Source organism: Passer domesticus, chromosome 10 (assembly GCF_036417665.1).
Source record: "Passer domesticus isolate bPasDom1 chromosome 10, bPasDom1.hap1, whole genome shotgun sequence".
Classification (NCBI taxonomy): Eukaryota; Metazoa; Chordata; class Aves; order Passeriformes; family Passeridae; genus Passer; species Passer domesticus.
The window spans coordinates 9,818,473-9,834,227 of record NC_087483.1 but is presented as its reverse complement, the minus strand read 5'-3'; the positions used below and the strand labels follow the sequence as shown (position 1 = coordinate 9,834,227).

General features: G+C 43.2%; 1 protein-coding gene across 48 annotated transcripts in view; it reads left to right on the top strand.

The window, feature by feature from the left end:
- Positions 1-15,755, top strand: part of MAP2 (microtubule associated protein 2) — a 224,647-nt gene that overhangs the window by 142,022 nt on the left and 66,870 nt on the right. For 40 of the 48 annotated variants that reach the window (XM_064433657.1, XM_064433674.1, XM_064433668.1 and 37 more), the window contains one exon: positions 12,186-12,471. In XM_064433657.1, coding sequence (XP_064289727.1) covers positions 12,210-12,471 — 262 coding nt within the window. In that variant the 5' untranslated portion in view covers positions 12,186-12,209. The remainder of the gene's footprint in view (positions 1-12,185; positions 12,472-15,755) is intronic. The other 8 variants (XM_064433692.1, XM_064433689.1, XM_064433693.1 and 5 more) reach the window with 1 other exon arrangement.

Below are 15,755 nucleotides of genomic sequence, written 5' to 3'. Positions count from 1 at the left end.
TTTTTAATATGAAGTGATTGAGTTGTTTCCACAGAATGAGTTGAAAATGGGCACCCCCTTTCTTCATGCAGTGAACCAGCTCCATGTAAGTGGCAAGGCATGGTCTGCAGAGCCTCTTTTGCTGCATCAGCAGAGGGATATCTGGGAGTAATGTTGTATTTCAGTTAGAAACTTATCAGACCAACAAACCTGTTCATTTACTATAGCCTGTCTGATCAATAGGTGCTTTTCATTTGCAGAGCAATAGTCTGTGTCATACAATGTTTTTCATTAGAAGTTGTTAAGCATTGTGATGCTCAGAGAGGGGATGTGGTATTTCATCACACTTCATGACCTTTAAAAATGAATGACAAGAAACCACACAATTAATTAAAGTCAATGTTAAAATATCAAACAAAGCCTCTAATCCACGTTAGAGCTACATATTATTTATGTGGTAAAAAAATTGCTTTCCCCAAAAAGGCTCTCAGATTGAGAAACCATGGGAAAAACAAGGAAAGGAAAATTCAACAGTTTACTTTTGAACTTGTGTAAAATTCCATCATGCACCCCCTGCTATACATTCCATACAGTGGGAAGAATCATTGCTGGATTTTTTTGCAGGGAGCCCATCACCACTGAGTTCTGTTTGATGCACTGTAGCTCTTTGTGGAAAGAGGATTGTTTGTTTTTTTCTTCTCTGCTTATCTTTTCCCTGCACACTTGTGTGCATTTTTGTAAACATTTATCACATTCCCTTCTTTCCCAGGATGAAGAGTTAGCATGTCTAGTCATTCCTTTCATAGAAGCTTCTCTAGGTCTTTTATCATCCTTGTTGAGCTCTCTGTACTTTTTCCAGGTCTACTTTATTTCATTTGTGTTTAATAATTAATGTTTTCAGGCATCATAAACAAGCATCAGCATTAGTGCTGCTGACAGACTTTGCAAAAGGAAATGTACAGAGAAATTCAAGATAAATCCAAGATCCAGGTTGGATCCTGGGTACCTTTCAAAAAAGACAGCAGAAGCCCTCGAGTGCATGTGTGAATATTCTGTGTCCATCAGTGCTCTGCATGACCTATTGTACCTGTTGTGCTTTTTGTGTCTTCTTGGTCTTTTAGTGGAAATCTCTGGCTGCAGTCCGTGGAAGGACACAGATAGGATATTTTCCTTGTCCAGAAAGTCACCCTGGGGGTACCTTCTGTGTGCAGTGCTAAGTATTGGAAGGAGTGTGATGATGTTGATCCTTGCAGACATGGAGGCACCTGGCTCCGATGGAAATCACCAGAACTGCATCACTTGCATTGGGAAAATGCAGATGTTTGGCCCAAGCTCTGTGGAGTTCCTTACTCCTTCTTCATCTGGAGCAGCTCATGCTGGCCACTGCTAATGGCGGGAGTCTAGACTTGGTTAGAGATCAACCTAGCTTTCCTCCTTCCCACCATTTGTCTCTCTGTATTAAAAAACCACATGCTTTGCCCCATGGCTTGGGGTTTTTCCAGACATTTTCTTCAGTGAATATGTTCCTCAGTCACATCTTAGCATTCTTGACAGGCTGATCCTTCATCCAGTGCAAATATCCTACCCTTCCCTACTCCCTGGGCCTGGGCTTGTTCAGTACCTCACAAAAACTCATTCTTCATCTTATCCCAGGAGTGTGCCACTGACTTAATATTCATCAGCTCCTTGGCACTGAGTGGGAAGAAAAGGGGTGGCAGCAGAACAAGGTTAAACTCAACCTGTAGCAAGAATCAGGTACTTGCACACACCCACAGGAGCTTAGGGAAGAAACAAGTCTCTGGAATAGGTCTTTGCTATGACAAAAAATCCTGCAATTAAGATTTCAGAAAGATTGAGAGACTCGGTGACTTGGTTCCTGCTTATCCTTTAGATACCTTAGTTTTCTAAATTCAAACTCACAAGGAATTAAAAATTTAAAATATCACTGTAGTTCAAGTAGAGGCTGAGGCATATGTACTCTTCTTTCAGTGCACAGTCTAAGAGCTCAATTGAAACTTTTGAAGGAAAAGCTTTCTCTGAAAGTGAGAGCTGAAAAATCGGCTCCTGTGGCTCCAAGTTCCTTCAATACTGTCTCTGTTCTCCCTGCCCTCTTGTCTCCTTGCCTGAACAGGCTAGAGGATGACTGCCTGCTTTATTTTCTTTTGTAGGTTGGTTGAGTAAAGATTTGGCAGGGTAAACCTATGATAAAACTATACCCCAAATATTGTGATTTTATAATCTAGAGCATTTAGAGCACAGAAGATTTTGGGTATTCTCATTTTGAGATAGAGAGATTCTTTTATTTGCCAGGGTATACAGTCATTGGTCATACAAGTGGGTGGCTGAGTGTGGGTGGACAGCATATTTTTAAGTCATACAAGTATAAGGGTATATTTAATTTAAAAGAAGTTCTTTATTTGTAACATCACTAGTTAAAAAATAGTATGAAAGGATGAAATAATCTTACCACTTATGATCAAGGTTTTGCAGTACAACAAACACTACTCAGGCATTCCCTAGGAAAGAAAATTCTAGCACTAACTAATCAATGCCAGATTTGTTGTCAATATAGAAACAAGCTGAATTTGTGAATAACCTCTTTCCCAACCAGTTTTCCAAACTTTGTCTCCTTACTTCTATTTATTTATTTACAGTTAGAAGCTTTATGCTGCAGCTAAAGGCTTTGACTCCTGTTGGCTGTAATGGGTTCCTGGGCCCTCTAAGTTCTCCTGACCATGAAACTGAGAATCAAAGCTGCTTAAGTGAGTCTGGATGGAGGGACCTGGGCACCAGCTTTCTTTTGCCTGATGCTCTTTTTCGGCATGAATGAACAATGTCTCTGGTAGACAGTGCAATGCTTTTACTTTACTCTGTGCCTGGCATGATTTCCTGGTGTGTCTGAATATTAGGAAGGGAAGCTCAAAGCACTCTCAGCAACAGAATAATCTGCTGTCTTTGACCTGGGGAGGAAACTTCTTTCACACCAGCAAGAATTTTTACCCAAAGAAGCTGGAGCAGCTTGAAGATCCTTTCCTGTCATCCCCTTCATACTTCATTTTGGCATCATCATCTTTGTGGTGCTTGTTCAGTTATAGAACAATTGACCATATTCCTTTAATTCAGCATATGGAAGGACAGAATTAAGTTAGGATGGCAGCTGCATCAGGAGCTCCATCCCTGGATCCCCTTTTGGGTTCATGGCCTTGGAGAGCGTGCAGAGAGCTGTGTTTCAGAATTCTGCTATAGGCTGGTTCCCCTGCATGTATTTAGAGGGAAGAATCTGCCAGAAATTAACCCAGGACATATGTTATGCCATTTGTAGTAGCTGACATGATGATGTTCCCAAAGATAGCATCTGGGATTTTTTAAAGATTGTGTTGTAGCATGAGTAGGATTAGTTTTCAAAGGTAGGTAAGACCTCTGAAAAATCAAAATGTGCAGACACATTTATATGGCAGCATTTTTTTAGTATAATTAAAAGCTCACTAAATAAAGACAAGATCATGTGTAAATGTGTCATATGTGATGAGATCTTGGTGAAACCAGAAGAAACAAGGGTTGTGTCAATAAGTTATGTGTCCAGAGAAGGCAAGGACGTACCAGTGTAGTTAAAGTGCTTTATTCTGGGTAAATGAGATTCTGTTGTGTGTGTTTCTGCTTAGCAGACAAGTTTGTATCACCTCTGCTGAATGGTCCAGTTTGCCTCACCTGCATGAAGAGCAGCTCACCTGCAGCTGGCAAGAGCATAGACCTGTCCTATGTGGAGAATATGCAAGTAATATATTAGCATAATTAATTAATTTTCACTGCCTAATGCCAGCTGCCATCCACCCTGGAATCTTGAGAGAAGAGATGCAACATCAAATCATTGTGTCTGTGTAAGGTCAGCGTAGGGAAAACAAACCCTTAAGATTTTCACTCCAGTCGTTTTGTGGGTTACCTTTACCAGCCCCTGTCCAAGTACAAGTGCTGATCAATTGTAACCTGAGAGCAAAGGAAGCACCTAGCTATGCAGCCTGTTTGTAGGGTCTGTGGCAAATACCCAATTTGGCTGGCACTTCTTCAAAAAACAGGTTTGGAAATGGGAGGGTGAGAATTAGATGATTGTGCTGTGTAGTGTTTGCTGTAGTGTCCTTCTGTACCTGTGCAATAAATAAGAAGATGGTGCCTTTGTTTCAGCTGTTTATAAGCACTGAAAGTTATAATGGAATTGACAGTGGGGAGGGGAACCAAGCATTCAATATTCATCTTTGCTAGCCAGCCAAGGTTTTAGCTGCCCCAACTTGTGGAATGTTGGCAGCATTGGCAGTGCTTTTAGTGTGATACCTCTGTGAGTATTTCTTGTAGTTTTACCTTATTTTCCCTAGCCTGCAATTGCTATATCACATTGTACACTTCTTCCCTGACCAATGAAGGATTTTCCTCCTTAAATACTATTTTGAGTACTCTTGTCGTGTACAGTCCATCCTGCAGCTCAGCCATGGTGTTGTCATAGATCTTCAACTGTCTTCTTACTGAGGTTTGAAGTGACTGTGGTAAGAGAGAAATAAGAAAAAAAAGATTTCTTTTTTTGCAATCCGAATCATGTTTTGCCTATAAAATCACCTCCATAAACTAGAGGATTCCTCAGATTTTCTTAGCTTTTTGAAGATTTGTCTGTAATAAATGGGGCAAATATTTTTAAATTATTTTGGTAGGATAAAACAGACTCTAAAAGTACAAATAAGGATGGAGTTGTTGAGTGTTTATTTCATTAAGCCTTCAGTATAAACCTGAAAATCTCTGAAGTGTACCATTATTTTCCAGTTAGACTATTGCAGTGTTTTGAAGAACAAGGGGGTTAAAAGAGGAAAGCTGTGCAGAGGGTGACAAAGTATTTGAGCTGGGAAGGGACCCACTGCTTGGTGTGCCTACGCTGAGCAATCCTGTGTATCAAGCCAATGAGCTGAATTCCCTGTGAAAAGCCCTTAAGAGGGCCATGTCTTTGAGTGTTTCCTCTGATCACACCCCAAATGCCTTCATCTGCCACAGCCCTTGGAGCTAGTGCTGTTTGTTTGTGGTGGGTTTTAATGTGCCTTCTGCACGGAGGGTGAAAAAGCTGATGGAGCCACAAATGTTGGTGAATGTTTTTCTTTGCCAGAGCTGAAGTCAGAGCCTTGGCACAGGTTGTTTAGATGGCTGCTGGCCTCCTGTTCCAGACAAGCCTGCCAACTGCAATGCCTTGTCTGAAGTGCATGGTGCCCATTTGAAATTGTGTTTGGTGGAAAAGTCAATGCAGTGTGTATGACTCAGAGATGCTCCCCTGAGGGGAGCCCTGTTCTTGTTCAGGCCTTGTTTCAGTGACTCTCGTGGGAACAAAAAGCTCCACTGAGAAATCTTGGAGCTGCCAGGAGACTTCCTGGCTTCCCAGAAGCACTCCTTCCATCCTTCAATCCCTCCTGCTCCCTTAAGACAGGAGAGATCTGAGGCAGGATTGAGCAGACACTGCCTTCTCTGTTTCCTGATCAGGAGACAGGGCTGTCATGCTGCCTCATCTTAAGATGTGCAGGATTCTATGCACTTTAATCCAGAGACACTTGTGGTTTTTTTGTGTTAGCACCTGCAATAGCTGCTATGGCTGCTTTGGTGCTTTTCCCATCCTTATGGTGGACCAAATTTATCGGTAATAAGTTCTGCTGTATTTCATGTTTCAGATATCCCTTGTAGTTGTCATGGTGCTGTTGTTATGGTTACCATCTCCTTCACCAGCTAAAATACCTTTCCTGTATCCTGCAGGAAGCAATTATGATAGATAGGAGTGCAAGGGTTTGTTGAAAAGGGTTTGTATTGAAGCAAGAAGGGATGTACAGGGATTCTTTTTTATCTAGAAGTGAGCTCTAGTAGGTTTTTTATTGGGGTATTTTTCAGTCACAAGCTGCTAATACCATGATGTCACCATTTCAAGAGAGAAGGACACTCAGTTTTACATTTCTGGAGTTTGAGTAAGTTGATATGTAGATCCTGAGCATGGGAGTGAGGGCAGCCCTCTAAGCTGGGCAAAAATATCTCAGAGAGGAACATGCAAGAGGAGTCAGCTGAGGTGCATGCAGCAGCCCAGAGAAATGAACAGCTTCCCAAGGGAGGAGTAACAGCTGAATGGCTCATTCACCTGAGCCTGTGTTCTGCCTTGGGACAGAGCTGCTTCCTGCCAGTGGAAATCCAGCATGCTGCATCTCATCCCTTCTGTGCAGCACCTGGGTGCACACCTGGCCAAGCAGGGTCTGCAGCTTGGCACAGTGCAGGGCTTGGGCAGAGGAACATTTCTCAAAGTGAAAGCATTCCCCTTTCTTTAGGGCCTGGGCAGTTTCTGCTGTGGGATGACCCATCCTTCCCACCTGCCTGGCTCCACTGGTGTCCAGCTCACCTGCTGGGAGCTCTGAGAAGGATAAATCTCTGCTGTCACAGGCCTGGACACTGTGCAGGAAGGATCAGAGGACTTGTCTCTGCTGTGCCAGTGCTGCAGATCTGATCCACTGCTTTTGAGGCTGCAGCCATCCCTCCTTCTCAGCTCTGCCAGGCAGGCAGATTGTGGAAAAAACAATTTCTCGTCTTCTTCATCTTCCCACAGTAAGCTTCTTGTTCAGCCTCTGGTGTAGGCATCATCCATTATTTTCACCTGTTTTGTAATCCAAGGTGCAATCAAAAGAATTGTCTACAGAGACTGTATGGCTATTGACTAACTGCAGGGTGGAAATGAAAAAGCCTTTAAAGCCCACCAAATGCTAGTACAAGTGTGAGGAGATGAACACTGCCTGCATTTTTAAGGGATGCATCATGGTGTTTAAAGGGACAGTCTTGCTTCTACTGTTGATAAAGAGGGACTAGCTGAAAGCTAATAATTCAAGCAGTGGACAAGGAAGAAATAAATCATATTTGTTCTAAAATGTCAGAGAAATTTGTTCATTGTTTATTCAGCTAGAGAGGTAAAGTGGAGAGAAAGTATAATTCTCTCTAATAATATTCCATATTACTGCAATTACAGCACTTTGGCATTTAGCATCAAGTGTAGCTTTGGTTAATTGTTTTGTGGCTCACATCTGAAAATAGTCATATTAATTTGAGAAATGTTTCTTAGCTGAAATGCAGGAGTGAAATAGCATCCAAAATTGGCCTTTTTGTTTTGTGGATATGTGGAGAGTCCATGAAGACAACAGCATTGGTAAGGTTTGTGTACTATATACTACATCCTGAGTTTTCAATGGTAGCAGGAGGTTATTGGAACTTGTCCATCTGAATTTCCCACCTTCTGCCTCTTGTTTCTATTCCAGCCTCCTGATACCTCCCTGCTTTCCTTGGCTCTTCTAGATGTAAGTTGTTAGTAAGTTAAATTTACTGGAAAATTCCATTGAGACCTTTTAAATCACCGTGCCTAGTATTTAATATTTAGATTCATCATCCCTGTTGGACAGTTGGTGTGTGGTCATGAAATTTCTTTTGTTGTGTCATTTACTAGTGTAAGTTCAATTGCATCCTATTTGTGTACAGTGTAACTCATTTTGAAGATATCTTAATTTCTTCTTTAATTCTTGGTGCTCTTCTTTCTGCAAAAAAATTACAAATATGTCACTTCATTAATTTATTTTCTCTGAAAGAAATTCTCTGAATTTCTTAAATTTCTTTAAAAAAATCTCTTGTAGGCAGTCTGGTTGAGGAGTTTTGGATGCCCTGGATACCTGAGGTCTTTAGCCATATCTGTGCACTCCAGATTGTGGAGAAATCCCCTCCCTCTTCTGGCTCTTGACTTGGAAGCAGCTGCAACTCAGGGCAACTGACTCAGTGCTCTGGTGAATCTGAGCTAAATTGCCCTCTGGAACCAGGATTTGGTCCTGGAGCCATACACTGGGCACATCTCTTCTTCCCACTGTGCTCAGGATCTGGCCATACACCCTGCCAGGGTTTGGTTTTCTTTCTTTTAGAGAGTGTATTGTCTCTCCCTTCAGGAACCTCCAGTGATAATTTTTTGCCTGAGCTAGAATTGTAGCTCTTCTTCCATGTATCCAGGTGGCTGTTTCTCTTACTTGATGAATTAGCTTCCCTGAAATTAAATATCCTAATTTCACTCTGAACGGGCTCATAGATACAAGATCAGGTAAAAACATGGCTTCAAAGAGGAAGGCAGTCTATTTACAAAAGTCTTCAGTATTGGCCTAATTCTGTTGTCTTAACAAGTAAGAAATTTATAGAAAATTCATCTGTTTATATGCAAAGGCAGTGTTAATATAATACTGAGATGATTCTGGACAGTTAGCATGACAGGAAATTTAAATCAGCATTATCCTGGGTTTTGCATATCATGGCCTCGTGCTGTATTACTGTGGGTGATTTGCTATGCACAGAGTTCAAAGCATTCAGGCTTGGTTCAACCCAGCCACGGCAGCAGGAGCTGGTGTCACATGAAAGAGCAGACAGATTAATAAATATGTGCAGAGTGCCTGCAAAAGGAGGAGGTAATGGCAGAGTCAGACCCCATATCCCCCATGAGATTTGTCCCTCTGTGTTTAAGTATTTTCTGTCTCTGTGCAGTTCCCAAATGGCTGAAAAGGCTGGGGAGGTTCATTTTTATCATAGTTTCTCCTCCAGGTTATAGTTCAGAAGACAAGATGTCCAGCTCAGATCCACAATGCTGTCCCCTCAGTGCACTGCCTGCGTTCCAACAGCATGAACTTGAGGTCTGTCAAGGACCAAGGATCTCTTCACTGCTGCTGCCAGTGGAGCAGGATCTCTTCAGACAAGCAATGGCTTCAGCAGTGTCCTTCATGTCACTGTGGACAGGGAAAGCCTTTTTGGGAGGGCTGTGGATGGCTCGTGGGTGTGGCTCAGTATCACTGATGTGATCCCTCTGGAAGGAGGGGACATTTCCCACCCCAGTCCTACACTGATGGGTGGCCTCGATCAGACTTCAGGGTGAGGAACATCCTGAGGGAGGAGTGTTCCTGTGCTGTGTGGCTACCACAGCCTGCCCCGTGGCTTGTGGGCATGGTGTGGGCCAGAATGGCTTAGGAGTGAGGGGCTGTGCTGGTGGGTGGGTGCAACTTGAGCTCCACTGCCCTTTCTGCTGTGGTCAAGCACCTCCTTGGTCATGCCCTCACTACCACTAACCTTCACAAAGAGTGAGAACTTGCTGTAAGACTGCTGCTGTGTATTCCCTGACGAAGCAGTTCTGTTGTAATGGTTAGCAAAGGAAGGCTCATACAGATCCAAATCAATTTGCACTAAAGCAGCATGACATTTTGGAGGATTGGCTGTGCCTTCTTATCTATGTCTTTTTAAAAGCTTTCATTGCAGCTTATGCAAAGAATAAGAAACTCATGGTAAAAAGAGGGACTTTTTGCTTCCCTGAAGAACAGTGTTTCCCTAGGTTGTCCAAATTATTCCAGACTTTTTCTTGTTACATAGCTATGACTATTTAAATTCTGCTATATTGTCTGGCCACATTAGTATTTCTGTCAATATTTACATTACCTGATTAATTTAATTCCATTGTATGCTAATGAAATGAAAGAAAAACAGCTCACTTGATGGTGCAGAGCACACCTGTGTATTCTGGATTTTAACCCAAGCTGTGGATGAATCACAGCACACAGCAGATAGTCATTGCTAAATTGCTGAGTACAAAGATGCATTGTGTGACTCACTGCTGTTTCTCTCCTACCATTATAAACCCTGAGAGCACTTGATGAATAACAGAGAGGCAAGAATGAATTCATCCATGCTTTACTCTGTAACCATCTTTTATAAATACTGAGCCAAATTCTGCCTCCAGATACACGCAGCTCGCATTGAAGTCTGCCCACTGTATTTATTTTTAAAGATAAAAGCACTTTTGTTATTTTCACTGGGGACTTCTGTGACACAGTCCATTGTGAGGATGTGAATATCCTTCCTCAAGAGCTTCAAGTGAGGCAGGGAGTGTCTGCCTGGAACCAGGAAGGGATGCTTCATGGATAATAGCTACCAAACTGTGGTGCTGGAATAGAACCATTACATTTGTCCCAGTGATTTTCAGAGCCACATTCCCTACACTTGGCTCTTTCATAACCCTCCCTGTCCTGCTGTGGCTCTGGGCTCCTCTCATGGGTGACCAGGGGCTGAACTGGTGAAGCTGGTGGCAGGTTCATCCTACTCCTGGGTCTTGCTTTCAGCTTCAAAGCACACTGGGTTGGTGAGGGAGCCTTGAGTTAGGGCTTGGGCTTTTTCTTTGGTTGTTTTATCTGGGTTTTTTGTAGTTTTTTCCTGAGATTCCCCAAGGGACATGAGAATTGCCTCCTTTTTTTTCCCCAGTACAGAATTTGTTCTGCCTTCATATCCCAAACAGTGATGGCTTTGAGTTGTGCTGCACATTGCTGTAAAAAGGGAGACATTTGTCCCATGGCCTGTTTTGGAAAGGTTCTGGTGAGAAAATGTTCCAGAATCATGCACTAAACAGATCTAGAGGCAGAGGTATATTTTCTTTTGTTTGTAGGAAGGGGTTTTTGCCCATCTTGGGCTGGTATGATGTGAGATGGCTGCCTTAAAGCTCTGTCTGTACAGGCAGAATGTCTCCCTGTTCAGTGTCCCATTAGGGTAACAGAGGTGGGGAAAGCAAAGGGATGTGGAGCGTGTTCACTCTTTTCTTACCTCTGGTTGACTGAGGCTTGTCTCCTCTCTTTGTGATACTGCTCATCCCATCATTTTCAGTACAGCTCAAAGGAAAACCTGGGCTGCAAGTTTCACCAGCTCCTTCAGTCTGTATGCAGTTAGTTACCTCCAGGGAATGATGCTGGGTCAGGGCGAGAGCGGGCAGACACTTTGTAAAACAATGTGATTTCACCATGAGGCAGAAGAGTTCTTAGTCCTTTTTGATGTGGAACTCCAGTTTGAGTCACATATTGTGAATGAAATCTAATTTTGTGATTCACCATAGTTTTTTAAAAACCTACAGCAGCTCTGAAAGCCGTTATTAATAAATTATAATGTCTGATCAGAAAGAGGTCAAATTATCAATTATGAATGATTATCTGGCAAACAGCCTTTTCTCATGTTTAGAGGTTTTCTTCAAACTGACCTGACATTATGGAAACTAGTTTCTTTTTCTGGTTTGTTTTTGTTAAATATCTTCAGAATACATGCACTATCTAGTTTGTGCTGCCTTTTCTAGACTGCTCAGCCTCTGTCATATGTGGCTGGTCAACTGCATTCAGCTCACTGCTTTTATGTTATTTTCTCCCAGGGAAAAAAAAAAAGGAGGCGGCAAGTGCTTTTGGAAAAGGCCTGCTGGTTTCCACTTTGAAGTAGCTAAGTCAGGGCAGGTCGCCTTCTCCTCTGCAGAGGCTACTGTATCATCAAAACATGATTATGATTTATTGCCTCACTAGGTTTACATATTGAGGAGCTCCTGCTGCATTTATCTGTGAGGAATAGCCAAGTGCTATGGCTTATGCAGTGGCTTCTCCTTGGCTTGGACAAATGAGATCTAACTAACAGGAGTGAAATAGCAAATAATGATTAGTTTTATTTCTGTACAAATACTGACAGTCAAAAGAGAATGCACATGCTTGTGTGAGAAACAAACTGTTCGCCACAGTCTGTTTTGGACAAAAGGTTTGGGCAAATGTGTGTGAATGTTCACATGACAGCAAGTAAAAGGGCATTTAACTGGGGTCAACAGCATGGATGTTCAGGAGCCCAGTGCACATTCCCAGACTTGGCTTCTGTCATGACAAACAGCAGATTGCACATGCTGGGGAGGCCATGTCACCTTGTGTCACCTTGCAGCCCCTCAGTGCAGCAGCAGCTTCACTTGTAGCAGTTGTGGCATTCTTCCTTCTTTGCCCTGGGAACAGGTCGTGGCACTGTGATGACAGACTCACTTCTTGTTAATTGGGTTGATATTTTAACTGTAATTAATGCGTTAAAATCAGATTAATGAACGGGCAGCCATGAAGAAAATGGTGCTAATAATTGCAAGGCATGTGAGAGTCAGGGAGGACTTGACCCATAATTTTTACTGCTGGTGGTTTCTTTTGGGTTTAAATCAGTTCACTCACGGATAGGACAAACAAACAGAGACAATTCTTTCCTCTGCTGGGTTGAATTTACCAGCAGCACTGCTGGTGACGTGCTTGTGCTGACAGTGAGGGACACAGTCACCCACCTGGAGCTGATCTCTCCTGCTCATGTCGTTACAGGCCACGCGGTGAAGGCAAGCAGCCATGGCTGAGGATAGGAAAGACGAAGCCAAGGCACCACACTGGACTTCAGGTCAGCTAACAGAGGCTTCTTCACACCCACATTCACCTGAAATTAAGGATCAGGGTGGCGCAAGCGCTGGACTGGTCAGAAGTGCCAATGGATTTCCGTACCGGGAGGATGAGGAGCTGAGGCTGGGCAGCCACGAGCAGCCAGGGACGTATGCTCAGACCAAAGAGAATGGGATCAACGGAGAGTTGTCATCAGGGAACAGGGAGACTGCAGGTAATGCACCTCGATGCCCCGCTGCAGAGCATGGGGCTCTGCAGAGCCCTGGGGGTTTCTCCAAGAGGAGATGTTAGGTGGAGATGCTGACATGAGGAGGGTGTATGTGCTTTGGAGGGCACTAGCTCTTCTCTGCAAGGACTGCATCTTCACCCAGATACACACTCAGGATTCTGGGCAGGGCTCTGAGAAGGCTTCAGGAAAGGCCTTCTTTGTAAATGAGACAGGGGCACCCATCAAGGGATGCGGCAGCAGACTGGTGCAGAGCAGCTGCTCGGGGCCTCTGGGCTACCGGGGAGTAGGAATCTGCCCAGCTGTTGTGCATGGAGGGCTCGTGCATTTGTGTGTGCAGGAGGGATGGATTCTCCTGTTATTGCTCACAAGTAGCAAGACCTTCTTGAAACCATGTACTGTTGGCAAAATAATGCATTGCTCATTCTGGCTGGAAACACCACAATTCAGTATCAGCATTTATTCATCCTTGCCCAGCCATATTTCACTGGATGCTCACTGGGACTTAGTCTATTTGTAAACTATGTAAGGTTTTTAGAATTCAGCTTGTTATTTGCAGGGAAAAAAAAAGAGTGTGACTGTGTCAAAATGAAATATGCAAAGCAAGTTTCCTGTTTTAGAAGTAAATGCTAATTATCTTTGTGCAGAGTTCCCACTTCAAACCCCAAAAGCACAGTGCAAGAAGAATTTCTCTTGTACAGACACAACTGCCCTTGATGCATCCATTCATGCATGCTAAAGAGATCTTTCTAGCAATTTTTTTTTGGCTGTTGACAGCATTTGGAAATGCTATCCATAATTTCTCAGAGGCTGGAGAATTTTAAGGCTCCTGGACCATACAGTGATTTCATAAGCAATTGTGCTGGAAATGGAGATATCTGCTAAAAGTAAATGTGTTTGTATTTTAAGTCTCTTCTTGCAGATTGGCTTTGAAATTTTGGCCAAGGTAAAAGGAATCATGTGTGAGCATTCAGGTGAACACAGTGTAGATGACTGGGGAGATGATAATGAGGTCTTGTCTCTTTGCTCTAACTCAGCTTTATTCTGAGTTTAGCCAGCAAACAGAGAACTGAGTGCATGTCTCTTCTTTGATGTGACAGGGATGTGTCACCCCATGTCGGACAAGTTCCCCATACATTTGCAAAAGTGGGGATTACAGGATGAAGAGGAATTTCCTATCCTTAGAAAGGGAGGGGAGAAATGCTTTTCTCAGGCTCTGTGAAGCTCAGGTTCTGAGTGCTAGTCACAGAGAGATCCAAACATTTAATTGAGTTTGCAGCTAATGGGTGACAGAAGGAAGAAAACCACTGCTGGCCATCAGCAGGCATTACAGTAATGCCTTTTTGTGTTGCTTTTTGAGGCAAGGGCTTAAAAGCAGAACAAGACAAAATGAGGAAGCATGTTCTAGGGCATGCAGTAGTGCTGGGGACACACATTTGCAAAGGGAACAAGATTGCTCTTCATCCAGGTGAAGTTTGCTTCAGTCACCACTTTGTGGCCTCATTTCCTCCTTCCCTGCAGTTTTCTCACTGTCTGCTCACACTCTGAGATCTCTGCTGTGGAGACTTACTGTCAATAAGTACAGCTTTTGTTTGGGAGTCTTAATATAGCTTATCTCATGACATCTTTGTCCTTGAGCACTGGAAAAGTCTCTAGAGCTGCTTGCCTTCATGCCTGAATTCCTGGCTCTCTGGAAACTTGTGCATTGCACACTCAGGCATTGGCTAAGCCCACAATTAGTCAGTGCAATGTAAACCTTTGTAGGATACTTAAGATATCTTTATTTCAATTAAGATATATAAAGATATATAAATTTCAATATTTTTTTCTCTTTTTGAAGGAGAAACCAGTTAGCAACTTACTGTAGTTATAGAAAGGAACCAGAGTGTGTTTTGCCCCTTCAAACTAGTATTTACTAGCTGGATGTGCTAAATGCAATGTGGGGCAGGGCTTCTAGATTTTTGATGTTCACTTCAGAATTTGATCTTGAAATTAGGATTGTTATTCACAACAAAATTTAGTTGTCTTTGCTGTGTTTGTCTGTTTGGAAATTGTAACTTCAGCGGGGTACTGCATCAGGTAGGGTTTTTAAATGCCACTCTGATACACATAATTATCAATAATGTGAATCATTCACTCATTTGTAGTAGCTTACTGACTCCAAACATCTGAGGAGAAAGTGCACAGGAAGCTACGGTCGATGGAGATAATTAATCAAGCTGTGGGTTTGAGTAGATTTACAGGGGTTGTATTTTTTCTGGTACAAGTCCAGCACTGTAACCTAGGAAAATCTTTGGCTTCTCAGCCTTCATGTTGGAGTCTGTAAATTCCCAGGAACTGCCACAATGTTATGCACAGCAGAGCACTGGTTCAAACAGGGATTTCCCAGGCAGCTGTCCATCACCCAATCCCTGGTGCATTTTGAGGTGTTTCTCCTGAGGGAGGGTTGCTGCATCTGGCTGACCCAGGAGCTGGGATTTAGCCACAAAATGGCCCTCTGCTAGGGAGAGGTGCTCTGTAGCAGAGCAATTGACCCTTCAAGGCACAGCAGAGCAGCAGGACACCCATTCACAGGCATTGTGCTGTAAAATCAGAGGGCTGTGGGTTAAGGGAAAAGTTAGGATAAGGCCACCATGACAAAGACACCTTATGCCCACAGTGATGCAGAGGCAAGGAATGGTAGTGGGGGAGGAAGTGACAGTTCTTCCTGAAACACATCCAATCTATCACTACAAGTGACATTTTTAGGTTTGCACAGTTAAAATTTGCCTTTGTGTATATATCTCTCTCTCAGTGTTTAAGAGTTACTGAGTCTGACCTCAGTGTTTGGAATCCTCTGAATCTGACTGTTGTATTGCCTTTGATTGATCAGTCCCAGCATCGTGCTGGTAATGGCTGCATGATGGAGACACATCAATGCCCTCCTTTCAAAGGGACCGATGGGAACGTGGCAGAGTGCACAGAGCTGTGGGCACGGCAGCCTCAGGGCCTGATCCAGCAGCCACCCAAGTCAAAGGCTGATACGTGCAAGAGAACAGGCTGGGGTTTTTTGGCATAGCACACAGGAAGCTATTGGGGTGTGATATAAGTGTGGGGGCAAAGCACCTATTTCTTTTTGTATGCATTTTGTGGATATAAGTTTGGATATGTACTTGGGCTGATGCCTTGTGAAGGCTGAGTTAAAGAATAAAGTAGGGGTTTATTAAAGTAGGGATTTATTGCCCCCCCACCTTGGGCAGCACAAGAGCCCAGCCAGGGCTGCACCCAAGATG